Source organism: Rhamphochromis longiceps, linkage group LG4 (assembly GCF_057381845.1).
Source record: "Rhamphochromis longiceps isolate RC_006_pf linkage group LG4, R_longiceps_female_GT1.1, whole genome shotgun sequence".
NCBI classification, from domain to species: domain Eukaryota; kingdom Metazoa; phylum Chordata; class Actinopteri; order Cichliformes; family Cichlidae; genus Rhamphochromis; species Rhamphochromis longiceps.
The window spans coordinates 23,266,911-23,294,558 of record NC_140560.1 but is presented as its reverse complement, the minus strand read 5'-3'; the positions used below and the strand labels follow the sequence as shown (position 1 = coordinate 23,294,558).

Sequence of the window (27,648 nt, the reverse complement as noted above, 5' to 3'; positions counted from 1 at the left end):
ACGGGAGAGGACATGCAAACATTACCGCTGCTGCTGCGTTGAGATTCACGAGTCCGGAGCGGAATTTAAAACACGGCATTCATTTAAGGTCATCGTGTGTTTTGTGAGCAAATGCTTTTGCATATTCGTAGTGTTTCCTCCCTTAAATGAAATATCTACTTTGCAAGTATTGCAAGTTGCCCTTTTGTCATCCATTCTCGTAAAGTATAACCAAACTTTTGAGCGTTAGGCGCCATGTTTCCTGCCAGGTAAATGACGCTCCATAACGTGGTGACGTCATTCGGGGCGACTGGAATCGATAAGGGAATCGTTTGCAAAAACGGCAAACAATTCCAAGGAATTGAAACAGTGGGAACCGGTTCTCAACAACGTGTGGATTTTCTAAGCCGATAAGAAGGGGTACTCTATTACAAGGTGTAATAACACTGTAGGAGCACTTCTTCATCCCCCCAGTAACTCAGTCTATGCTCCAGAGTGCACTAGGGTTACTGCGCGCTTGTAATATAGTGCCCCTTTTTATCGGCTTAAAAAATCTATACGTTAAATTTAGTAAAACTAAACTTAGATAGTGTAACTTTTCATGTAATTTTACATAAATAGGGAAAACGTGGAGGAGCTCGGTAGCTTCTAAAAGGAGCAAAAAGTGGAGGTAGTTGGAATATATGGGAGAGCCTTTCTCTCGCACAAAGACAAGACAGGTATGCATCAACTCTTCAAAGCTAAGGTAAGAACATATCTCAGTATGTAAAATCAGTGAACTACTCCTTTAAGCCCTGGTTTTGCCATCCACTAAAAACAAAAAAAGACAATTACAAACACAATAATGACTTCCTGAACTTGAGAAAAAGCTGCTCAATGAAGAGTGAACATTCAATGTATCTATGCACACATTGAAAGCTCATTTTTTAGCCTTTGGAGTTTTGGAGGAGGATTGTTTCGTCCCAGATTCAGCATAATCTGCTGGATAAACAGGAATGTATTCTTCATGCACTTTGGGTACTCCAAGTGGAGTGCATAAGTCAGTCCAAACAGGAGACACATTGCCAAAGGAAGACTGCAGATGGAATCCATTACCACATTGCCCTCTAGAAGGATCCCCAGCTGGGAGGGGTTCAGTTCTTGCTCTGGACTAACGTTTTCACCATTGAAGATGATTCCTATTGGGATTTCAAGGTCACCATCAGCAGCATTCTACAGAGGGGGGGGGGGACTGTGAGTTAACCTGTTGGTGGAGAGTAACACAAGTATAAAAGGTCAAAGTATTGTATTTCTATAAATGCTGTTTATTATTTAAGTACAAGTTAATTGTTCAAATAAAAAAAAAAAATTAAAAAACAGGAAAATTTGGGGAATCTGTAAGGCTTATTGTCATTATACAACTGTATAATGAAGTTTGTCCTCTGCATTTGACCCATTCTTCAATGTTGATAAGGCAGCAACCCGTCAAGAGAATGGGTTTTTGTAGGCACATTCTGTAGGCACAGAATGCTTTCAGTTTGTCAAATGAAGTGCTATTTGTCACATCCAAACCTCAGTAAAGTGTTAAGTCCAGAGAGAGGAAAAAACACAAGTTTTTCTGAAACACGAGTCCCGTTTGCAGAGTTCAGTACGATGTACCGCACGGAGCAGCGAGGGCCGAGGACGAGACGCTGCTCAGCTCTGTATGGCGCTGCAGCGGCGCACATGTTAATAAAGTAAACTTTACGAGAGGCCGTACAGGTGCAGAGGAGCGGTGTTCAGCCCCTCGAGCCTCAGCGAGGGGCTGAGCGTCAGAGTGCGGCTGTGCAGAGAATAATGACAGGTTTATTTGTCCGTGTGAACGGCTGGAGGTGCCCGGCCGTGCTCTGGTCCTCCTCCTCTGACCGGGGCCGGAGTCCGGACCCGGGCTAACCCTGAACACGGTTTGGATGTGCTCACATCACACAATGGAACCGCGCGGTTTGGATGGACGAGGAAGATGCTAGAACCATTACGCATGAGCAGGGGTTAAGGCTGTGAGGGTTACAGCCTTAACCCCTCATTTTAGTGTATTCATTTTAGTGCATCACATGCAAAACAATATAGGTTAAGTGCAAAAAGCTTCCACCAATGAGTTCTGTCTGACACAGTTATATGATTTTAGTTTTACAAAGAAAATTAATTACCATCAGTGATTATAGCTAAACCATTTGAATGCAAATAACTTTTGGGATTACAGTGTAGACCCGAATTATACAGAAAATTAGATACAGCGGTAGAACTACAATATTACAGATTTTAATTTTAGTGCCTTAAACCACAGGAATACTGTGATATTCCGACTCTTTTCAGGTTTAAGGATTCAATTTATGTTTTTCTTTCAATAGCAGATTTTCTTTCCCTTGTAGTAAATTTGAATATTACAATTTAATGTCTTTAGTCATGATTCATTTATATTCATGATGCATTTGTCAGTTTTATTCTTGAGACCTTTATAGCACATGACTTATGTATACCATGTTCTTACATTTCTAACATAAATATTATTTAGTGTAATACAATGGTTTAATTTGGTTGTCATGAGTAATAAAGCAGCAGCAAAAAAATACGTCTCTGCTTCTGCTTTAGCTATTATATCATATTGTTTTCTGTTGTTTCTATTCTGTATTGATTCTATAGCTGTAAGATGGAAACATGATTTTTCAAATCCTGATCTTGTTTTTTCTGACACTAAAAATAAGCTACCTGCCAAAAAGTATTTTGTAGCACCACAGTAGTTTGTAACATACAAAAAAATTATCTATGAATTGTAAAGACTGAACCACAAACCAAGTCAAATGATTGTGGATCCTGCTTCCTCTGAAGGTGTTCTTGTCTGGGTGGCCTTATAGGTCATCTACAAACCTCCAGTCACATGTCTTATCAGCAGCTCTCTTCTATAATCTGTGTACCTAGTAACTAACTGGGTTAAAGTTTAGTGGCCTGTAAAATAGGGCCCAAGGATCTGCTAACTTTTATAGCCAAAGTAACCTTTTTTAACCTTTTTTGTTATATTACAATATTACAGGTGTCATCGACCTGGGTCTGAGCGACCCAGGGTCCACAAGCAGTTGGGGTCTCATTTTATATATTTTTCTGCACTGTGCTGCCTTTCCCAAGCATGTTCATGCTTGTGTGTGTATAGGGAGGTGAGACTCCATGTCAGTTTCCTAGAGTTACAAGTTCAGAGTGTATATGCCTGCTGATAAAGTGTCCTGACGGCTGCCGCTATTATTTCCCCCCCAGGACTAGCGTGGAACGGTAGAGAACAGCAAGCTCGGAGACTGCAGAGACACAGGAGCGGAGAGCACTAACACGGACATTTTGGGAGAAGACACTGCACGGGAGTCGACGGAACGCACTGGAATGTATTGTTATGTAACATCTCTTCACTGTAAATAAACGCACTGCTTTCATCGCATCTTACCAAGTGTGGTAAGAGGAAGAAGGGGGGAAGATGGGCATCCCATCCTGTTGTTTCTCTCGCATGTGAATATACTTTCCTTCATACACTTCATGTATAATCACATATATTCTATTAATTACACATGAATCTTCTGCATTTACTAATCACAATACACTTAATATAACTTCTTTCTTAATCATACATGGGAAACTCAGAGATTCTCACATCTCTCAGACTTCCACAATCTCACGCAGAAACACAAGGATGAGCAGCGTAGTCAAAAACACTCGTGGAATCTGGGTGAAAAAGTCAGGTATGAAAATAATTTCATTATCCAAACTACACTTTCTATTTCATCATGTTGATTAAATTTAAACACAATTAACCGTTAGCAAAATAACATCTAAGTAAACTCAGTTTTATCACTCTGCATCACGATTCCCATAAAAAGGCTGGATGCTAAGTCCTTTTACTCCACTTTTAGAGATGAACCGAGGGATCTCATTCTCTTTGGCACTTTGAATATGGAAGGAAAATCATTTGTTTTAGTTCTATAATCACATCACAAACTGCAGATATTTTTATGTGGCCCCACAAATGTATGTTTTCATATGCTGTCCCTTTTTGTGTTTTACAATCTAAATACACTAACAGTAAAATGAATAGCACAGGGAGGAAAAGAAGGCATGTTTGTGTGAACCACAATTATTTTATGTAGCGATACAACATTTGAGCATGTTAAATACGCCATTCTAAAAACACAAACACTGATTAAGCAACAATTTTCAGCCAAGATTTATAAATTCTTTTTCCTTCTAACTGTCAGTGAATCTACTACCTATACACCATAATTCAGCAAGTCAAACATAACAGTTGCATTTATCTATTGTGGGATGGTTGTGGCTGGGCTGATGACTGTGACAGAACAGAGTGGCAATTTCTATTTTTATTAATACTTTTGAGGATTAAAGATGGTATTAATAATTATTTTTTTTAAAAGTGTTCATCACCCAACATCGTTTCACTCCTCTGTTAAAAAGTAAAGCAAAAAAAGTAAAAGAAAACACAAAAAGCAAAAAGGAAGAACCTGGATATAAGAAAGTATTTTTCAAAGAAACCTGTAAGTCACTTAAAGTCAAGTTTACTCATAAAATGTGTGCGTCATAATAACGTTACAGGCTATGCTAGGCTTTGGCCCACATCAGTCTAAAATTGTATGTAACTATGAATAACGTGTTTTGGAAACTAACTGCACAACAGGCAGCACTATTAGTTATCTCAGTCTCCAAGAATAACATATCTAATTTTGATTGAAACTGTCAGAGAAAACGGCAGCCTCGAGCAAACCAGGATATTAGTTTACAGAGGCTGTTAAAGTTATGTCTAACGTTAAAATATTGGTGACACAATAATTTCATCCTAATGGTACTGACATATTCATAGGGTTCATTTTTGAGACAAAATGTCATGAGGTAGTCATGATTTTGCAAATATTCCACCTTGTAGTGCAGTTTGCACAAATTGTTTTAAAAATGCACTCACCCTACAAACATTACTGATGAGTCAAGATCTGCACAAATTGACAGAAACACTGAAGCTACACATTTTATTATTATTGTGATGTATGTCCTATTTGTCAGGTGACAGAAGAACCAACACAAAGCTCAGAGAGTAATGTTGATACAAGATCACAGGTGAAGTTGGATGATGACTTGTTGGTTCATTACTGTATTTGAAGCACATATGTGACTGCATGTATTTGGAATGTCTCACTGTTATTCATCAGGTGACAGAGGCAGTTCTGCCATGTTGTAGCTCGGACAGAGGTGAAGAGGCGAGGTCACAGGTGACTGACTGATGGTTTGGTGCTATAGATTAACTAGTATTTATTATCATGACAATTGTTAGGCTGCTGATGTAAATTGATTCATTAGTGTATATTTGACAAAGAATCTGAATTGACATGTCTCACTTTTTATATGGCACGAATCAATGTGTTATTTTATCAGGTGGCAATTTGTCCTAGTGCAGTCAGAGGGGAGGAGCCAGGGCCAAAGGTGAGGCACATCAAGCACATAATAATAATTTTGTGGTAATCTTAGATGAGTAGTCTTATGGACAAAAACCACCAGGTCATTCAGTGTTTCCTTAGTGCTAATGTATAAGACATGTTGGTGTACTATAACTGAAGTAATGTTTTTAAGTCCTTTTATAACACTGTGGCGGACCACCAGGTGGCTCCACTCACACACAAGTTGAAAGGAAGTGTGGGGGTGGAGATTTTGGCGCTGACTATATGTGAAGTTCTGTCAGTTAATAAAGTTGTTGGAGTGAGACACTGAGACCTCTCCTGTCGTTGTTACATACCTCCACATTGGTGACCCCTGTAGTGAACATGCTAAGGCTCGACGACGAAGCCAGCTCTGGCCTGGAAGCATCGGCGGCCGCCGGACCTTCACCTCCGCCGATGGCTGCGTTTGCTGTGGCGCTTAAATTGCCGGATTTTTGGCTTCACGATCCTCCTTCATGGTTCATGCACGTAGAAGCTCAGTTTGCTCTTCGTGGAGTTTCAGCCGACGACACTAAATACCACCATGTGGTGGCCTCACTTGACCCGCTGTCAACCCGCCGTGTGATGACTCTCCTCCGGGATCCCCCAGACCAGGGCAAGTACGCCGCCCTCAAGGGGCTGCTGCTGCGGCGTTACTCCCTCTCTGATGCTGAGCGGGCCGAGAAACTCCTTTCCATCGCGGGCCTGGGCGACGGCACCGCCCTCGAGCTCATGGAGAGCATGCTGTCCTTGCTGGGCGCGGAGGACGGAGGATTTCTCTTCACCCACCTCTTTCTTCGACAGCTGCCGGCTCCAGTGCGCGCTGGCCTTGCCAACTCCCCGCTATTGGCCACGAAGGATTACCGCTCCCTTGCGGAAGAGGCGGATCGCATCCTCCTGGCTACCAGGACTTTCGGCGTCCAGACGGTTATTCAGGACCCACCAGCGTTTTCCCCCTCCCCCTCACCGATGCTCCACGGGCCCTCCGACTCGTCCACTGTGGCCGGAATCGCTGCACGGCGGCACCGCGGAAAGGGGCTTTGTTTTTATCACCAGCGTTTTGGAGCGAAGGCACGGCGCTGCCTCCCGCCTTGCAGTTTCCAGACCCAGGGAAACGGGCATGTCAGCGCTCTGTAGCAGCCGCGACCGCTGGCAACAAGGAAAGGCTGCTTTTCTTAGAGGACTCACGCTCGGGGAGGCGTTTCCTGGTGGACTCCGGCTCACAGAAGAGCCTTCTTCCCCCGGCTGGCTCGGACAGGCTAGCTGAGGGTTGCGGGCCATTGCTAACAGCGGCTAATGGCTCTCCCATCAAAACCTTCGGTGAAAGGTTGGTGACTGTTTGCTTTCACGACCGTGACTTTCAGTGGAACTTTGTTGTTGCTGCTAGCTCTGTGCCTATAATAGGCGCTGATTTTCTTTGTGCTCACGGACTACTGGTTGATGTGGCTAACAGACGTTTAATTGATGCTGTGTCCTTTTCCTCATTACCCTGTTTGACTCGGAGTGCTCAGCCCGTGGTGCATGCTAACTCAGTAGATTCGGGTGACGTTTTTCAGTGTTTGCTTTCTGAGTTTCCCTCACTCACTGTCCCCACTTTCTCGAGCACGGTGACGAAGCATGGGGTAGAGCATTACATAACTACAGTAGGGCCCCCGGTGTTCGCGCGCGCGCGCCGCCTCGACCCCGCCAAACTGGCTGTCGCTAGGGAAGAATTTGCCACCATGGAGCGTCTGGGCATCGTGCAGCGTTCGAACAGTGCCTGGGCTTCTCCGTTACACATGGTGCCTAAATCTGATGGTCGGTGGCGACCTTGTGGGGATTTCCGCCGTCTTAATAATGTCACGGAGAACGATCGTTATCCCATTCCCCACATCCAAGATTTTTCCGCCCATCTTGCGGGGACCTCGGTTTTTTCTAAGATCGATTTGGTACGGGGATATCACCAGGTTCCCGTGCGCGCGGAGGATGTCCCCAAAACCGCCGTAATTACACCTTTCGGCCTTTTCGAGTTTCTGCGCATGCCGTTTGGCCTGAAAGGTGCCGCCCAAACCTTCCAGCGGTTGATGGACTCGGTCTTGCGCGGGCTGCCCTTTGTTTTTGTATATCTTGATGATATACTGGTGGCCAGCAGCTCGAAGGAGCAGCACATGTTCCATCTGCGTCAGGTTTTTCAGCGTTTGGCGGAGCATGGACTGATTATTAATCCGTCTAAATGCCAGTTTGGGTTGCCCGTTCTCGATTTCCTTGGGCACCGTGTTTCCGCCGAGGGCGCGGTTCCGTTGCCTGACAAAGTCCGAGCTGTTTCGGAATTTCCGCGTCCCACGACTGTTAAGGCACTGCAGGAATTTTTGGGGATGGTGAATTTTTACAACCGTTTTCTCCCCAGAGCGGCACATCTGCTGAAGCCCCTTTATGGGGCGTTAAAGGGTAAAAAAGCTAATGACCCCGTTGACTGGTTTCCGGACAGCATCCAAGCGTTTTCTGATGCTAAGTCAGCGTTAGCTAATGCTGCCCTTCTGGCCCACCCATCCCCCTCAGCGCCGATTGCGTTGACCACTGATGCGTCGGACATAGCGGTGGGTGCGGTGCTGGAACAGCGAATCTCGGGTGTCTGGCAACCGCTCGCCTTTTTCAGCCGTACGCTACGTGACAGCGAACGCAATTACAGCGTTTTTGACAGGGAGCTACTGGCGCTCCACCTGGCGTCTCGTCATTTCCGGTTTTTTCTCGAGGGTCGTCACTTTACCGCATACGTGGACCACAAACCCTTGACGTTTGCCATGTCCAAGGTTTCCGATCCATGGAGTGCACGCCAGCAGCGCCAGTTGGCAGCCATTTCTGAGTTTACCACGGACATTCGGCACGTGGCTGGTAAATCCAATCATGTGGCTGACTGTTTGTCCCGTGTGCTGGTTTCTCCCGTCTTTCTCGGCATAGACTACTCCGCCATGGCTGCCGATCAGAGCGGTGACCCTGACATCCTCGCGCTTATTTATATATATAATAATTGTGCCTGTTTACTAATAATCTAGGTCTGTTTCCTACAGGCACATATGGTAATTAGTGATATAATCCTACATTGCACTGATTACATTATGTCCACACTGTCACACCAAAATGGTAAATGGTAAATGACCTGTATTTGTATAGCGCTTTTACTAGTCCCTAAGGACCCCAAAGCGCTTTACACATCCAGTCATCCACCCATTCACACACACATTCACACACTGAATAAAATGACTCCAAACTGTTTAAAAAGCCAACCATTCACATCCATGCATTTACACCTAACATCCCTCAAGAAGAAGGCTTTGAGCTGAGTTGTCCTTTCCACTTCCACAAAGATAGTCCTTGATGCACTGTCAGGAATCATCCTGCTGCCCTCTGCATCACATTTGATATAAAACAGCTGGACCACAATGACTGAAATAGCCGAGCACACACAGTTGGATGTGCAAACACAGTTCTCTTTAAACCTGACGATGAACTGTATTTCTCCATAGCAGCCATTCTTGAGTTTTATGACACAGTCTGTTCTGTCTGCCTCTTCATGGTTTACAGAGAAAACAGTATTTCTGTTGATGAAGCTGTCAAAGGCTTCCACTGATCTGAATGAAACCAATCGATTTAAAAGCTTTTCTATTGCTAGTTTTATGGATCCTGTGATATGCAGATGGAGTGAATTTCCAAGCAGATTGTAACAATCAGTGGTTTCATTTACTGGTGAAATTCCCCAACCCAAAACCTGGATTGGGGTCATAAACAAAGCAACGAAGGTGGCTTGGCAGGCACTGCCAACTGAGAAACTTGTCTTAAATTTTTTTAGGGTTGTAGTTTATGTTGCTAAGTAGGGCCCTTAAATTTGCGCTGTTCCTCTGATGGAGGCTTTAACATTCGGAAATAAGAGTCCATTTGTGAAATCTGTTGACCTACATACCAGTCTTTCTTGGAGTTCTCTGAGTTCAGCCACAATCCAATAAGTTGCTTAGTCACACCAACTAAAACTGAGTGCATATATTCTGGTACAAATCCAAACACAATGTCAAACAAAGGAAGTCTGGAAAGTAAGGACATTCCTTTTACTCCATACTCTGAGGTGTTTTCATGGGAGCTTTCAGCCTCTCTTGCATTTTCAACAAACATAATTTTTGATCTTGATTCTTGTTTAGTTTCATCATATCGATATGACCTCACAGATCCAGAGCCTTTTGTTACCACTGTGCCAGTGTGTAAACACCAGTCACAACCATATTCTCCATTGAATTGTTTGCAATTCCGGAGAAGTGGCCTCGCCACAGCGTCAGAGGAGCAAACCAAGCAGAAGACTTTTGATGAATGAAGAGTGCCTCTGCTGTCTCTCCACTGAAATTGATTATCTGGGATTAATTTTCTAAGGAGATTCTGGTACATCATCCCATCCATCACATCTTTAATGTTATCATGCTCATCTTTAACTGTTTTAGGTAAAAACTCAGTGCTGTGGTTCTCAAGGATACCTTTCAGGAGATCTTTCAGGGATGAGTACAGAAAGAAGTTTCCATTTTGAATGATACTTGCTTTGCTGAACACTGAGGCACAGTGAGAACAACAAGAATCAGGATTGTTTCCCATGAAGATTTTACACACCTGACAGTAAATGTGGTTGGACTTTGTCCTCGAGCTACTGTTGCCCTGGAGCAAATTGGCTCATTACTCTGAAAAGATAAACAGACATGTTTTCTATACACAAATAATATTAGCATAACAAAACAATTTGAGAAGAAACATCAATATTCCTTCATCTTGTGTTGTCAATTGTTGAAACAAACTCCAAATAAAATGGAAAAATGTTGTGGTCCTGCATGTAAAACAAGGCCAAAACATCAGCCAGGCCTACCTATACTCTTAATATTTCATATTCAATTGATGAAGGTACATTTCAGATATGCATATTCAAACAAATTTGAAGCTGTTTGCATTTTTTAGCTTCATTATTTATTGCTCCTCTTAATGCAGCTTTATGAAGACAAAATGTTTGTTTGCAGATAAAATCATTGTAAATCACTGAATTTTCAACCAGTTTAAAGGTATCTTTTCTGACTTCATTTCTTACCGTGTCTTTGCCATCTGTTTTGTCAGACGCTGAAGCAGATTCCAAATGTTGAGGAAAAATGTTTGGCTCCTGCGTGAAAACAAATACCAAATAATCATTCAGACAAGGCACAGTCCTTCATGATGTTTACTCACAGTTTGTGAAATACTGATAGTTTCCATACAAATATTGTGCCACAGTTTCAAAATGCTTTATTTAAATAAAAATTATTTATGATATCTTGTTTAATCTCTCCACTTACCTTTACTGTCATCAACATGTTGACAAAAGCATAACTTTTTTCATTGGCACTAAAACTATAGAGACTAAAGATCTTATGCTTCCCCATCTGCATACTTTATTCTTCATACGAAGAAACAAAAACAACTGAACTTCTCTAACCTCCATTTGATCACAGACATCCCTAGTTTCTCAAGCACGCCCTACCATCCCAACACATCCTGTTTCCCCTAGGATACCTTCATCTACCTGCTACATTACATAATTTACAGAATCAACTGACCAATCAATCCATCATTACAAAATTGTATTTATATCATTCACACAAAACTTCGATACAATCAGCACATGAAAATTGAGACTATATGTGTTGTCTCCTATTTCACCACTAGATGTCACTGAAACAAAGCTTTGAATGAATGAACCAATTTTCAACAGGACTGATGAAGTGGTTCAGTAGAGGGTTCATTGTTTCATTTGCACATCACTAGGCAGGAGTTGGACCCAAATGCAGTGTTCGGAAGTCGGAGAGGTAAACTAAAAAGTGACCTTATTAACTTCAACTAAGTGCAAAATAATTCAGTTAAAAACAAAAACAAAAGTCTTTTAGTCTTCCTCACAGGTACTCTAAAACGGCGGCCGGAAGGCAACAACTCAAACTCACTGTGAAGTGGATGGTTCAAACAATTAATAATAGAATGAGCCTTCATCGTCAGGTTACCAAACCAGGCAGCAATACAAAAATACATCACAGATTCAATAAAACTTCTATAAAACAAAGACAACATCTCAAATGAGACATTAAAAGATCTAATTTTCCTTAAAAAGAACAGTCTTTGTTGAACTTTTTTAGTAGTGGCATCAGCATGAGATTCAAAACACAGTTTATGGTCAAGTACCACACCTAGATATTTATAACTCTCAACTATCCCAATATCGGCAGTTTTAATGACAGTAGGTGATGAGCTATAAGAGGACTTCCTAAAATCAATAATCATGTCTTTAGTTTTTGACACATTAAGTGAAAGGAAGTACTCATCACACCAAATCATAAAATCATCTACAACCTGTCCATGGCCTGACTCGTCCCCCACTAGAAGACTGACGATCACTGTGTCGTCAGCAAACTTCAGGATATGTCTGTTCGAGAAATTGCTGCGACACTCATTTGTGTACAGAATGAACAGAAGGGGAGAGAGGCAGCAACCCTGGGGTGATCCAGTAGAGGAGGAGAGCACATCAGAAAATACATGATTCACCCTCACGCATTGTGACCTATTAGTCAGAAAGTCTGTCACCCAGCCGACCAGAGTAGTGTCAAGCTTGAAATGATTGTAAAGCTTGTCAGCAAGTAAGAAGGGTTGAATTGTATTGAATGTCGATGAAAAGTCAGCAAATAATAATTTTGCATGGGTGTGGGGGGCCTCAAGATGCTTATACAAGAGATGCAGGAGTGTGACAACAGCATCCTCCACACCTCTCCCTGCTCTATAGGCGAACTAGAAGGGGTCAAGATGGTGTTCAACATGCATTAAGATCTCCTTAATTATCTTCTCAAATGACTTCATCACTAAAGAAGTCAGAGCCACAGGCCTAAAATCATTCAGTACCTTAGGAGAACTGCCCTTAGCAACAGGAACAATGATAGTATGTTTCCAAATCTTAGATACTGTCTGTAGCTCTAAAGAAAGTGAGAAGATATGGTGAAAAATCCCACTCAGCTGATCAGCACAAGTTCTCAGTAATTGTCCACAGATGTTGTCAGGTCCAGGACTCTTGCTTTTAGTGTGTCTAAAAAGATTAGCTACCCCCCTCTCATCAATACAAAATGATGGGGGAGTGATAGTCTTTTCCCTCAGTGTGCTGGTCTGCCTAGAACAGTCAAAATTCTCAAAAGGAAGGTAAAAACTGTTAAGACTGTCTGCCAGATTTTTGTCAGAGGTAAACCCCTCTAAGGTAATATTACTTTTACCTTTCGTCTGTAGCCCTGCCATTGTTTTCATACAAAGCCAAGCTCTTTTGAGGTTGTTACTGCTGAGTTCTGCCTCAATCTTATTTCTATACCTCATCCTGGCAATCTTTATTGCAGCCCTCACCTCCTTCCTCAATATTCTCACAGTGGGAATGTCTCCCTTGTTAAAAGCAATTTTCCATTTTAAGAATCAGATCCTTAATATCTTTAGGGAGCCACGGTTTGTTATTAGGGAAAGTCTTAAATTCTCTGACTGGAATCACAGAGTCTTTGCAAAAAGAGATGTAGCTACACACCACATCACTGAGTTCATCCAAATCAGAAGTGCTCTCTTAAAACAAGGACCAGTCAGTGCAATTAAAACACCCCTAAAGGGCAACACAACTGTCTTTTGTCCAGACATTAGTCCGCTTCACACAGGCCTTCTCCCTCCTAATCACAGATCTGTAAGCAGGGAGGAGATGAATAACATTGTGATCCAAAGAACCTAGCGCAGGTCCGGCCACAGACTTATATGCCCCCTTAATTGGTCCATAACACAAATCCAGCCTTATAGGACAAGTGACATATTGAAAGAAATTGTTCAGTGATTTCTTAAGATTACAATTGTTAAAATCACCAAGAATAAAATTAGGAGCATCCAGAGAGCGAGTCTGCAGATTGTGTACCACTTTAAAAATGGCAATGAATGTAAACAACAGTGACAAAAATTTGAGGGAACTCCCTCGGTAAGTAAAAAGGCCTGACAGATACTGAAAGGAGCTTGATGTCAGGAAGGCACAACCGCTCCCGCACAGTAAAGTTATTACACCAGCCCTGGTTGATATACAAACATACCCCTCCTCCGTGAGATTTGCGTGTTACTCCACAGTTCCGATCCAATCTGACAGGGGTCCCAAAGCCGCTGATTTGCAGTGAAGTGTCAGCCACGTCTCGGTAAGCGCCATCAGACAAGCCTCCCTGTTTTGCTCCTAAGAGATTGGACATTGGCCAGAATCATAGAAGACAGAGGAACATTATTCTTCCTCCGAAGTTTTCTTACACGCTGACGCACGCTGCCTTTCTTTCCGCGTTTTCTCAAGTGGTGGGGCTTTCCAAATTAGTCTTTGACCGGGCAAATAAATCCTCACCAAGAATCACATCTGTCCGAGCATTAGAAGAGTCCTACATAGAATAAACAGGACCACCGTAATCCAAGTAGTTCCTCACGTGTATAAGTGATTGTCAGTGAGAGTGAATGACTCCAGGTGAATATCGCCAACAACAATTGTTTGACATGTTTTCATGTGAAGCACTTTGTAACAGCGTTTTTGTCTTAAAAAGTGCTATATAAATAAATTTTACTTACTTTACTTACTAATAAAACTAAGGTGTAGAAGATCTCCATCTCGGCAAAAAACCTCATAAAAAGTTAAAACCACGGTTAAGAACAGAGTTAAAACAAAGTTAAAAAGAAAAAGAGAAAGAAAAAGAAAAAGAGAAAGAAACCGGCAGTAAACACCTGCTGCAGGTCGCCACAAGAGCAGCGCCCAGCCAAATTCAAGAATGTGTCACGATCCTGGGTCTTGTAGGAGTGTTTAGCTTATTTTGGAGTTTAGAAACGTGTTATCATAGAATGTAGAACTATTGTAGAGACATTGATACTGCCCTTAAAGTAATAAAGGCCTCACTGTGTCGTGAACTTAGGAGTAGATTGTAGGAGGCCTCTCCCCCACTGAGTGGAAATTCCCCAGAGGATGTTTTAGGGTGGGGGTCTCAACATTTGTAACTGGATAACTGTGGTTTGGAAGGGAGATGGGTTTTATGACCTCCAGGGAGTTACCTACACCCACAGTGTTTTAATTGTCACGCACACACATCCACACGCACACTCACTCATGTGCACTCACACATACACACAGGTATGCATACACAGTCACACACGAGCACTCACATAGACACGTGGGAACGTGCACATGTAGGCATTCATGTGCTCGTGCACATAGACACAGACACAGAGTTTGCAGCACGTCTTCCCTTCTAGAAGTGCATGCTTTTTTTTTTTTTTTTTTTTTTTTTCGATGTAGATGGCACTTTTTTGGTTTTCTTTCTTTTGCTTTATATCACCCACACCAAAAAGTACCAGTAGTCAGTACTTCGTTTTCACATATGCCAGAACCAAAACAAGATGAACGCCTGCCTAGAAAGGTAACTACACATTGCTGTCAACGCAGCCCATACAGTTGTAAGCGCTGGCCACAATGTTGATCACTACCTTAGACTACCTTATATTGTAGTACAAGCGTAAATCAGGTTGGTTATGTAGGTCAAAGTACAACCGCAGCAGGTTTATTGGTACCCTAGCACAGTGTATTTGTGGTAGTAAACTGCTACCAAACATACGCCGCAACTGTAACTATAACAACTATAACCCTGCTTGATAACCAAGCTATAGTCTCTATTGTAAAGGCATACATAAAACAAATTTACACTACTGGATTTTTGAAACAGATTTGTGTCTTTATTATTATTACAATTACCTATCCTGAAGCAGAAGTTATTTGGGGAGGAGAGGGACTGCCGTTGGTTGAAAAGAGAGGTAAAAAAAAACAAAACTTCAGTGGTGTGGAAACATTATGGGTTCTACTTGACGTGGATCAAGTAGACATAGTGTGTACACTTTGCTACAGTGTCGTAACTGAACCACAGAGCAACACTGCAAAGTTCACTAAACATAGATGTTTACATTTTTCATTTATTTTTTATATTGCAAACATTTGCACTGTTATCAGTATTTGCACACTATTTTATATTATTTTTTAAAGTCATTATTCAATACATTGTTATTGTTAACCCTTTAAATCCCTGTAGAACCTGAACCGTGTAAGCTAGCGCAATAATTTGTTTTGCATATCAAACCAGAGGAGTTGTACTTACATCTTCTTTTTTTTTTTTTTTTTTTTTTTTTTTTTTTGCCTGTCCCGTTTGGCTCTTTTGCCATCAGAATTATTGTCTAAAGGCAAAGAAAGATGCCCAACGGATTTACTTTACCAAATTGACCATCCCAGCCTTGCCATAATGGTCCATTTGATTCACCTTTTATTGTTTATTTTATTTTCACTTGCTGTATACGGGACAGACTTGACTGGAAAAAGAAGGAGAGAAAGAAAGAGGGAAAGAGAAACAGCTGAGAAGAGGGACGGGGGAGAAGGGCAAAAAACAAAAACCAACAGAATGGGCAGGAAAAAAGAAAAAATGCATATATCGATCACTTGGATCACCTGTTGAGAAAGAAAAAAGAAAACAAGCCGAAGCGAACAAGAGTAATAGAATAAACAACATCACAATGATATATGGGAATATGACAGTAAATACTAAATATTAAACATTATTGTGCAGCACATAAGATCAACAGCACACAGTGTGCTTTGAGGTAGGAGCCAAAAGGGTGTAGTTTGTGAGTGTGATCACCCGTGTGTACACCTGTGAGCATGGACGCGCTTGTTTTTTTAAAAGGTTCCTTCATGTAATGATCTGCTAGAGGGTGTGGGGGGGCCACAGCCCCGTCCTCCAGGGCATGAAGCAGGTATGGAGGAGATCAAAACTCCAGACATCCAGAGGCCCCCAGAACACAAGAGACCAAGGAAGACTAACAGAGGGGCAGCCGCGCCACTGTCCCAGAAAGAGCTGAGGAGAGTCCCAGATGAGGGTTCACCCAGCAGCCGCGGAGCAGAAGCCAGGGGGAGTTGCAGTGACGCGCCCGTGTGCTCCGCCGGCAGCCAGCTGTGCCTGAGTGACCGAGCCCCAGACCGAGAGGCCGGGGGCACCCCACCTCCGAAGTGGCCCGAGCGAGCCCCAGGCTCCAGGCCCCGATAAGCGGCCGCCAAGGAGTGAGCCGGCGTGTACCTGGACGCCCATCCCCAGACACAAAGAACCACCAACGCACCGATGTCTGAGGGAGTCCGCCACTGGCAGGGGAAGTGGTGGTGGGGGGAGATAGGCCTCCAAACCTTGGAGGGCCTGAGATGTCGTCTGATACCCAACCTGACATATAGACACAGACATACAGGCACACACAAATACAAACATCCATTCCCACCCTCATGCTCTCATATGCACTTACTCCACACTCAACCAACGTGGAGACAGACATAAAGAGACGCTGTACACACGATCACACTCCCCAAGCGTACTCTACGAACCGGGTCTAGGTACCCTTGCCCCTGGAGGGGGGAACTGCACCCAGACCCAGGTGGTGTTACCCTTTTCCCTGCGGTGGGGAGATGCAGACCGCCCCGACTCCGCAGCAGCAGGGAGGCCCCACACTGTGGTGCATGCTTAAATGAAGAAGAGTAAAGATAAATGAAGATGAGTAAAGATGAATAAAGTTTTGTGAAATGACTACTGAGTCCGGTGCCATCTCTGGATGCTCGAGGAATAAAAAGAACCGGGGTAAAACTGATTTCTCAACAGTCTTATGACCCAGTGTTTTGAGTTTTAGTTCATTTTGATGTTTATAGTATGTTTAAGCCCATTAGGTCTCCTATGTTCATTTGCTTATTAGTTCCTCCTTGTGTTTCCAACCCATGTTAAGTCTCCCCTGCTCTTCATGTGTTTCATGTCTGTGTCTTACGTTGTCAAGTTCTGGTTGTCATGTCTGCGTCTCATTATGTTTCCTATTTTATTTTGAAGAGATCTTGTGTTTTTATATTATGGGTTATGTTTTGAGTCCTTTGTTGTACTGTTTCTTATTTCCTTTGGTCTCAGTTATGGTTATCATAGGTTTAGTTCTTTGGCTTTGTAATATGGCTTCCCTGTGTTCCATGTTGTGTCTACTGTGACGTTTTTGTACCATGTTTCAGGTTCCTATGTTCCGTCTCCCCAGTTGCTGTTAAGTTTACATGTCTAGAGTTCAGTCAGTATGTTTCCTGTTTTATTTTGAAGAGGTCTGGTGTTCCTGTGTTCATCGTGTATAGTTTACTCTTCCACTGTGACATCGTTATGTTCATGTGTCAGCTGTTTCCCCATGTGTTCCCACTTCCCTCATTATCCTCCTGTGTGTATTTAGTCCGTGTGCTTTCAGTCATTCTTTGTCAGGTCGTCTGCGCATCCATGTCACAACTTCAGGTATCTATGTCAGTTCACCATGTTTAAGGTTTTTTCGTGTTTAGTTTTAGTTCACCCAGGTTAGGTTATTGTTTAGTTTCACCAATGCCCATTTGTTTGTACCCTCTTTGCTAGCCTCAATAAATGGCTTGTTTTTTGTTAAATCCACGCCACGTTCAGTTTTTGGTCTGCGTTTGAGTCCTCTTTTGCAAACACATACAGTCTGCCCCGGCCAGACTGTGACAGAATGTGTAAGAATAGTCCCCTCCCAGCACTGATACAGGTGACATTAGTGTTATTAAATAGTATAATATTTAAAGTTTGAACTCAACAATCAAACCAATTAAACTCAACAAAACTGCAGATCATTTCTTAAACATTGTGTCATTACTCAGATAATTCTGTTAACATGTTGATTCGAAGAAATAAAAATGTTTTCAGCAACTTGAGTTTAGATGTGTGGAGTTAGATATGTTACAGAAGGTGTTGAAAGTAATAGAGATACCAGACAGTGAAGCCAAGTGGCACACCCTGAGAAGGTTTTTTTTTTTTTTTATAAACAGGTTTCTCATTTGCATAGGCAAAAAGCTGCTGTTGATATCCAGGAGTAGGTACAAGTGATTTGCATGCTAGTTTGACTACCCACACCCAATTTTCCTCGAAACCAATGACCTCTTGCACAACCATCACCACCACCATTTATTATGCATGCAAACCATTTGTTATGTGTGCAAATGATTTGTACTTGTCCTATTCTGGGATATCAACAGCTGCTTTTTGTTCATGCTAATAAGAAACTTGTTTATCCAGAAATACTAATACTTTCTTTCACTTTGGTGGTATGTGCATTTCTTTTAACAACAGGGTAAAACAACCAACATTGCAAAAAAATGTTTTATACCTAAAATAAATACACATACTTTTATTTAAGGTTTCAAGGTTCTCATGGGCCATGTGAAAGTCATTTTAGAAGAGTTATTCTTTTTGCAGAATGTGAATGCTACCTGACAAAAAAAAACAAAACAAAAAAATGTTGGAGAAGTGGAGGCTAAAGGACGGCAGAATACTAAATGCATAAAACTAAAGGAAAACTCGCTGCTCAAAAGTTTCACAACACCCCAGTGATCGTGGAAATCACCAGCTCATTTCTGATGGAGGCTTTAACATGTGAAGACGGGAGCCTATTTGTAAAATCTGTTCATCTACATATCAGTCTTTCATGGAGTTTTACATTCACCCAAAGACACATACACTAACTAAAACTGAGTGTAAACATCTGGGTACAAATCCACACAATGCAACACAATGTCAAACAAGGAAAGTCTAGAAAGGCACAACACGCCTTTTATTCCATACTTTGATTTTTTTTTTTTTTTTTTACTTTTCAGCCTCTCTTACATTTTCAACAAACATATTTTCACAGAGCCTTTTGTTGTTACAGTTCCAGGGTGTAAAAACCAGTCACAACCATATTCCAGAGAAGTGGACAGCATCAGAGAAGCAAAACAAGCAGACTTTTAAAGAAGTGATGAGCGCCTCTGTTGTCTCTCCACTGAAATGGTTTTTGAGCTAAATCACAACATTCATCTCTTCAGAAATGTGTTTATATGAGGCAAACTTTAATGGCTTTATGTTCCAGGATTTGACCATTTTCTGTAAAATTTAATAAAATATTACGTTACTCTTGGTCCCCTTTTTTTAGGGATCAAAGCACTGATTCTGTCTGAATCCTCAAGACTTAGGAGAGCTTTTTGTCAATGCTCTCCTCTGCAATGGAATTAAGTTACAAAATCACATAAAAAAAAGTGTCACTGTGGCATTTGTTGTGGAGTAGTATTTTGTTTTTACCAAAACCAAAACTGTAATGAAATACTTTAACTTCAAATCTGTGAATCAGCTCACTGAAATGCCATTCAGTCAATTTATCCTGGACAAAATTACATGTCTTCATCCACAGTTCAGTGGAAACAAACATAGCATATCCCACATTAATGAAACAAACTTGTTTCTACAAAAAAAAAACAACAACAAACAAACTAAAAAACAACAAACAAAAAAACAACAACACTGGCTTCATTATCTATAAATATTCTTCTAGTCTCTTTTACTACTCTTTTGGTAATCAGTATGAATCTCCAAGATTTAGAAAAGCCTCCCTGTTAATGCCTTCATCTGAAGTAATTCCAAAAACATGAGATGCAGCTAACATTTTCAGACGTTTATATTCATCAGCTTTGGATATGGAAGTTTTTTGTTTCCTGTTAAAATGGTAAATGGCCTGCATTTGTATAGCGCTTTACTAGTCCCTAAGGACCCCAAAAGCGCTTTACACTACATTCAGTCATTCACCCATTCACAAACTGGCAATGGCAAGCTACATTGTAGCCACAGCTGCCCTGGGGCGCACTGACAGAGGCGAGGCTGCCGGACACTGGCGCCACCGGACCCTCTGACCACCACTAGTAGGCAGACATGGGGTTAGTATCTTGCCCAAGGATATTTGGCATGCAGCCAGGAGGCAGCCTGGGATCGAACCACCGATCTTCTGATTAGTGGCTGACCTGCTCTGCCACCTGAGCTACAGCCACCCCACCCCAGACTTCATTATAGTCATACATTATATGGAGATTTTTTATTAACATTACAGGGAGTGCAGAATTATTAGGCAAGTTGTATTTTTGAGGAATAATTTTATTATTGAACAACAACCATGTTCTCAATGAACCCAAAAAACTCATTAATATCAAAGCTGAATGTTTGTGGGAGTAGTTTTTAGTTTGTTTTTAGTTTTAGCTAACAAGCTGATCTACAATACGGCAGCAGTGATCAGTGAGATGCTTGGCTACAAGTTGAACAGCCACAAGGAGCAGTACCCTCCATGGAGAAGGAGGCTAGAGGGCAAGATCAAAGTAGCACGGAGGGAGGTTAGCCAACTAACAGAGTTGCAGAAAGGTGCGACAAAGAAAGTGCATAAGAAATACAGCAAGCTGTCCATACCTGAGGCCTTGGAAACTGCCAAGCAAAGACTCACAGCCTTGGCCAGTCGCTTGAGGAGGTACACCAGAGAGATAGAAGGCAGGAGAATAAACCAGCTGTTCTCCACAGAACCAGCAAAGGTGTACTCTCAGTGGCAAGGGAACAATAATAAGAGAACAGCACAACCAAGGCTGGAGATGGAGCAATACTGGAAGAGCATATGGGAGAAGGACGCAACCCATAACGGCAATGCTCAGTGGCTAGTGGATCTGAGGGCAGACCATAGCGACCTCCCTGAACAGGGTCCAGTAACCATCACAGTGGCAGATATCCAAGAAAGGGTCTCCAGTATGAAGAGTTGGACAGCACCAGGGCCCGACATGGTTCACGCCTACTGGCTAAAGAAGCTGACTGCACTCCACAAGCGTCTGGCAGCACAAATGAACCAGCTGCTAGTTAACGAGGGACACCCGGAATGGCTAACCGAAGGTCGGACGGTCCTGATCCCCAAGGACCCCAAGAAGGGACCGGTCCCCTCCAACTACCGACCAATAACCTGCCTCAGTACTACATGGAAGCTCCTGTCAGGCATCATATCGGCTAAGATGAACAGGCACATGGTACACAGAAAGGAATTGGCAAGAATACCAGAGGCGCAAAACACCAGCTACTGGTAGACAGAACAGTCAGCCAAGACTGCAAGACCAGACTGACCAACCTGTGCACTGCCTGGATTGATTACAAGAAGGCCTATGACTCAATGCCCCACAGCTGGATACTGGAATGCCTAGAATTGTACAAGATCAATGGGACCCTAAGAGCCTTCATCAGGAACTCAATGGGGATGTGGCGTACAACACTAGAGGCCAACTCCAAGCCCATAGCACAAGTCACCATCAAGTGCGGGATCTACCAAGGAGATGCTCTGTCCCCACTGCTGTTCTGCATAGGCCTGAACCCCCTCAGTGAGATCATTAACAAGACTGGCTACGGATACCGACTACGGAACGGAGCAGTTGTCAGCCACCTCCTGTACATGGATGACATCAAGCTGTATGCCAAGAGTGAACGAGACATCGATTCACTGATCCACACTACCAGGCTATACAGCAATGACATTGGAATGTCGTTCGGACTGGAGAAGTGTAGGGAGAGGGAAGGTAGTCAGAACTGAGGGGATTGAACTACCAGAAGGCAACATTGCAGACATAGAGGACAGTTACAAGTACCTGGGGATCCCGCAGGCGAATGGGAACCATGAAGAGGCCACTAGAAAAGCTGCAACCACCAAGTACCTGCAGAGGGTCAGGCAAGTCCTGAGGAGTCAGCTGAATGGTAAGAACAAGATCCGGGCCATCAACACGTACATGATCAGGTACCCTCCTGGGGTAATAGGCTGGCCAAAGGAGGAGATAGAAGCCACTGACATCAAGACAAGAAAGCTCCTTACCATGCATGGAGGGTTTCACCCCAAGTCCAGCACCCTGAGGCTGTACGCTAAGCGGAAGGAAGGGGGCCGGGGACTGGTGACTGGTGAGTGTCAGCACCACAGTCCAGGATGAGACAACAAACATCCAAGAATACATCACGAAGATGGCCCCAACTGACCAAGTGCTCAGTGAATACCTCAGGCAGCAGAAACCCAAGAAAGAGGAGGGAGACAAGGAACCATCATGGAAGGACAGGCCCCTGCACGGTATGTACCACCGGCAGATAGAGGAGGTGGCTGATATCCAGAAATCCTACCAGTGGCTGGACAAAGCTGGACTGAAAGACAGCACAGAGGCACTAATCATGGCAGCACAAGAACAAGCTCTGAGTACAAGATCCATAGAGGCTGGGGTCTATCACACCAGGCAAGACCCCAGGAGCAGGCTGTGTAAAGATGCCCCAGAGACAATCCAGCACATAACAGCAGGGTGCAAGATGCTAGCAGGCAAGGCATACATGGAACGCCATAACCAAGTGGCCGGCATAGTGTACAGGAACATCTGTGCCGAGTATAACCTGGAAGTCCCGAGGTCAAAATGGGAGATTCCCCCAAGGGTGGTGGAGAATGACCGAGCTAAGATCCTGTGGGACTTCCAGATACAGACGGACAAAATGGTGGTGGCTAACCAACCGGACATAGTGGTGGTAGACAAACAGAAGAAGACGGCCGTAGTGATCGATGTAGCGGTTCCGAATGACAGCAATATCAGGAAGAAGGAACACGAGAAGCTGGAGAAATACCAAGGGCTCAGAGAAGAGCTCGAGAGGATGTGGAGGGTGAAGGTAACGGTGGTCCCCGTGGTAATCGGAGCACTAGGTGCGGTGACTCCCAAGCTAGGCGAGTGGCTCCAGCAGATCCCGGGAATAACATCGGAGATCTCTGTCCAGAAGAGCGCAGTCCTGGGAACAGCTAAGATACTGCGCAGGACCTTCAAGCTCCCAGGACTCTGGTAGAGGACCCGAGCTTGAAGGATAAACCGCCTGCAGGGGTGTGCTGGGTGTGTATGTATGTGTGTGTGTATGTATATATACTCCCCCCCCCCCCCCCCCCCCAACATTTACTTCAAATTGTTTACAATTTGGGATCTCAGTGTTCAATATATATATCTCAAGTATGTCAAAAAACAAAAGGGAATTGTTCTAAAAAATAACCATAACCTGAAAGATGTTTTTCATACAGGCCAGTAGCCCGAGGGAGGGTCTAAGCTTGCACAGTCCTTGTGTAATTTACTAGGGGATGGAACATAAACCATGGGCCTTTTTCATTGTTTTGTTCATTTCTTTTTTAAATAATCTAACTTTTTGTGTTTGCTCTCCTGGTTTGCCATTTATCCTTCAAGTATGAAAGGCTTTGAGCTAAAAGGGAAAAGCCTCTTTTCTTTTTAGTGCTTGTTTATTTCGAGTTATTGTCATGTTTGTGAAAATAAATTTTTCATTTGGAAAAATGTCAACATGTGGTCATTTTTCATATATGTATTATAAAACACACAACTACATATTAGTTTGTTTGATTTTTTTAAACTTAGACCAGTGAAATACAATAACATTCATATTTAATTTTAAGTACATTTTTGATGAAGTTCAGTTTACAAAATTAAGTAGTTTGAACAAAATTTTGGATTAAATGACCATCTATATTTCAGTTACATTGACCAAGCAAGTCAATGTTATTTTTTTTGTGTGGTTTTCACTTAACCTTACATTTGTTTTGTTTTTTGTGATTAATATTTTATTGTACTTTTAGAACACTACAGTCCACCGCAGAGACAGATTACATCACATAAAAAAAACATCAGCACAGCAGCAGAACAGTAGAGAATACCAAACCAAAATGGGGGGGGGGGGGCAAACAAAGCAAGAGATAAACAAAAACATGAAAAAAAACAACAACAAAAAACAAACAAACAAAAAAGAAACAAAAACAGCCAGCCTTTGACTATGTGGGTCTTGCTGCATGCCAAACTCTGACATCCCTGAAAGTGCTTTGTCAGAATTCCAATGTCTATCCCACTCTAAGTTCTAGTCTGTTCGTTTTATTCTGGACAGATATGGATCCCACTTCAGATGGAAACTCTCCACTTTATTCAGGAGCCTGTATAAGAGTTGTTCTAGTGCAGTGAGTCTCCCTAATTGAATATGCCATACAGAGACAGGTGGGGTGGAAGGGGCCTTCCACTGAGAGATAATGAGTTTACGCCCCAGCATCAATGCAGTCTGTACCCACTCAGCAGCCTTAGGCGGAGCATATTTAAGGAGTGATGGGTCCCCCAAAACAAATAGTCTTGGTGAAAAAGGAATATCCCATCGTATGGTTGATTTGATAAAGTCATGTATCTCAGTCCAAAAGATTTGGGTTTTAGGACAGCTCCAAATCACATGGGTCAATGTGCCTACCCCAGTCTGACATCTCCAGCATTCAGGGGACTGTATGAGGTTCGCCCTATACAGTCTGTGTGGCGACCAGTAAATTCGGTGTAGTAATTTGAATTGGATTAGTCTCGTTCTAAGTTCCCTGGACACCTTTTAACTATTCTGCAAAATTGTAGTCCATTCCTGATCTGTAAAAGCCACACCAAGGTCAGATTCCCAAGCTAACCGGAGAGCGGGTAGCCCTTTACTCGTGCCCTTAACAAGCATTGAGTAATATTTAGAGATTTCACGACCCCCCCCCCCCCCCCCCCCCCCAAAAGATTTTTTTGATGTAGCTGAGATATTCAATAGTTGGAGGTGGTGTGGAGGAGGAACCAAAGGTTTTGAGCAATAAGTGCCGGAGCTGCAAGTACCTCCAAAACTGACTTTGTGGCAACTGAAACTGTGCTTTAAGGTCGTTGAAGGACTTGAGAATTCTCCCCTGATACAGGTCTCCGAGAACAAGTAACCCTCTCTGGACCCACAGTCTCCAGAAAAACGGCGACTTATTAATGCAGAGTTTGGGATTGAGCCATATGGAGGCCTCAGTATGAAGGTGGGAGTTAAAATTTAGTAGCAAGGCCACCTTCTTCCAGACCGTCTGGAGAAAAGAAAGAATGGGGTGGGTTTGTATATCTGGTGGGAGCTTGGTGGTTAAAATGTGCATCAGAGGGAGTGGTGAGCACAAAGTACTCTCCAGACTAAGCCATGGGGGGGCTCGTTCTGGAGGGAGAGCCCAGTGAACCATGTGTCTCAGACTGAAAGCATAATGGTAAAATAGTAGATTTGGGACCCCCAGGCCACCCGACTCCACTGGTTGCTGTAGCTTTTTAAGCTTTATTCTAGGGCGTCTGTTATTCCATATGAATTGGTTGCATAATCTGTCAAATTGATGAAAATATTTTGATGGGATTTCTAGCGGGAGTGTTTGTAGTAGGTAATTAAATTTTGGAGCACAATTCATTTTGATGATGTTAACTTTACCCCAAAGGGTGAGAAACAAAGGGGACCATCTAATTATGTCGGTTCTGAACTTGTCCAATAGGGGTTCAAAATTAGCCTGAACTATGTTGTATAACAAACGGGGGAATGTAATGCCCAAGTATTTAATACCAGTCTGAGGCCAGCTGAAATCCCCTGGCTGGAACAGGGTTTTGGGGCAGAAGCCTGTCAGAGGGAGCGCTTCAGACTTTGACCAATTTACCCTATATCCTGATATATTAGAGAACCGGTTAATAATTCTTAAGAGAGCAGGTAGAGAGCGTTCTGGCTGCGATATTAGGACCAGGGCGTCATCAGCATAGAGCATCAATTTGTGATTATTATTGTGGACCTGGATACCTGGAAAATCAGGTTCTCTACGTATTGTCGCTGCCAGAGGCTCTAAAGCTGAAGCAAAAAGCAGAGGACTCAGTGGACAGCCCTGTCTTGTACCTCTGTGGAGGTCGAAGGACTGTGATATAATACGGTTTATTAGTATTGATGTTGTAGAGAAGTTTGACCCACCTTAACCTTACATTTGTTTTTAACTCATGAGTTCTGTTATATTTGCTCAATTTTTTCGTGTTTGTGTAACTACTACAATTATTCATTTCAACTTAATTTCTTTAAGCTTTAGTTATTCAATTGATCAAGTATATTGAACAGTTTTGACTGGTTTCCAATCTACTCAATATTTTTAAGTGTAAAAGTGTTGCATCAAAAATGTTAAGTAAATGTGAGTTTTAGTTTTTAGAGTGCATCACCTCTTTTCCAAGTGTCCTATTCCACCCACTGCACACACCCAAAGCAAACAACCTCATGCAAATAGAATACACCATATTTACTCAAAAGCAAAATGAAGCTTGAACCACTTGCTGAACACAGGGTATCTGATGGCCTGATATCATACCAATGTTCTCTAGTGTTCTCTGTCATTCAATATTCTCACTGCGATCCTCCTTTTCTTTAATTTTTTGCTCCTTGTTATAATTTCTGTTGGGAATTCGAGTGATATTGTGTGATGGAATTGTGCAAAACATATCTTAGATATTGTCATGGTCCCCGTGCCTGCTCAGCTGGCCCTGTGTGGCTACATGTTATGTTTTGTCTTTTCTCTCTCTCCTCTCTCTCTGCTCGCTGCCTGGGCGGAGCTCATTGTGAGCTCCCGGCCTCCACCACCTGTAGGCAATCACCTGTGGCTCCTCACCTTGTTTGCTCCCGCTACTTAAGGCAGTGACTGAGAGCACCTCGCCGCTGGACTATTGAATAACGCTCGTCAGTGCTACTTTAGCCTCAGCCAGTTTTGAGCTCTGTCCGTGAAAGTTCCGTGCTAACCCTTGTTCTCTGTATGCAGATTTCTCGTGTTTGGTTTGGAGACTCTGGATGCTTTTCCCGACCCCGCTCTGCACCCCTGGGAACCCTGGCCCCCTTCTCCTTCACCTGTATATAGTGCACCTGGAGTGTGTAAATAAACCTGTTTTTCTGAGATTTCAGTCTGCGCCGAGTCCTCCCTGCTCCTCCGTGACAGATATCATAGTTTTTAAAGAAAGATTTAAAAATCATTTGATCTCAAAATCATCTAAATTGCCTATAGGTGTGAATGGTTGTTTGTCTCTGTGTGTTAGCCCTGCGACAGACTGGTGACCTGTCCAGGGGATGGACATAGTTATGATTAAGTGATAATGCCTGTGGTAATGACTGCTTCCCTGCTAGACAACAGAAGTAATGTTTTTAATAATTGTTAAACTTGTGATGTAGTGAAAACCCTACTTACTCTAAAGTGAGGCCAGTCATCTCTGAAAGGTTTACAAGATAAATCTTAAAGGTCAAAAGGGGATCAGTTTTTCTTAACTGGCTTGGCGCATTTCTCCAAATATTAATCGCTCCCGCAACAGTAACACATCATGTTTGACCACAAAAAAACTCCAACCCAATTTTCCAACTCAAATATGCAAAGTTTTCATGTCAAA

At 42.8% G+C, this 27,648-nt stretch overlaps 3 protein-coding genes across 3 annotated transcripts in view; 2 read left to right on the top strand and 1 right to left on the bottom strand.

Annotated features, from left to right (window-relative positions):
- LOC146671610 (nuclear GTPase SLIP-GC-like) overlaps positions 1 to 27,648 on the top strand; it is a 158,835-nt gene that overhangs the window by 6,897 nt on the left and 124,290 nt on the right. The window lies entirely within an intron of this gene.
- Positions 1 to 27,648, top strand: part of LOC146671611 (nuclear GTPase SLIP-GC-like) — a 129,046-nt gene that overhangs the window by 8,685 nt on the left and 92,713 nt on the right. The window lies entirely within an intron of this gene.
- LOC146671615 (uncharacterized) lies at positions 188 to 14,716 on the bottom strand. Its single transcript, XM_085403882.1, has 4 exons — positions 13,574 to 14,716; positions 10,546 to 10,614; positions 10,080 to 10,147; positions 188 to 1,222 (listed from the first exon to the last, which is right to left on the bottom strand). The coding sequence occupies exons 1-4, from the start codon at positions 13,721 to 13,723 to the stop codon at positions 1,192 to 1,194; spliced, it is 318 nt and encodes a 105-aa protein (XP_085260008.1). The 5' UTR covers positions 13,724 to 14,716; the 3' UTR covers positions 188 to 1,191.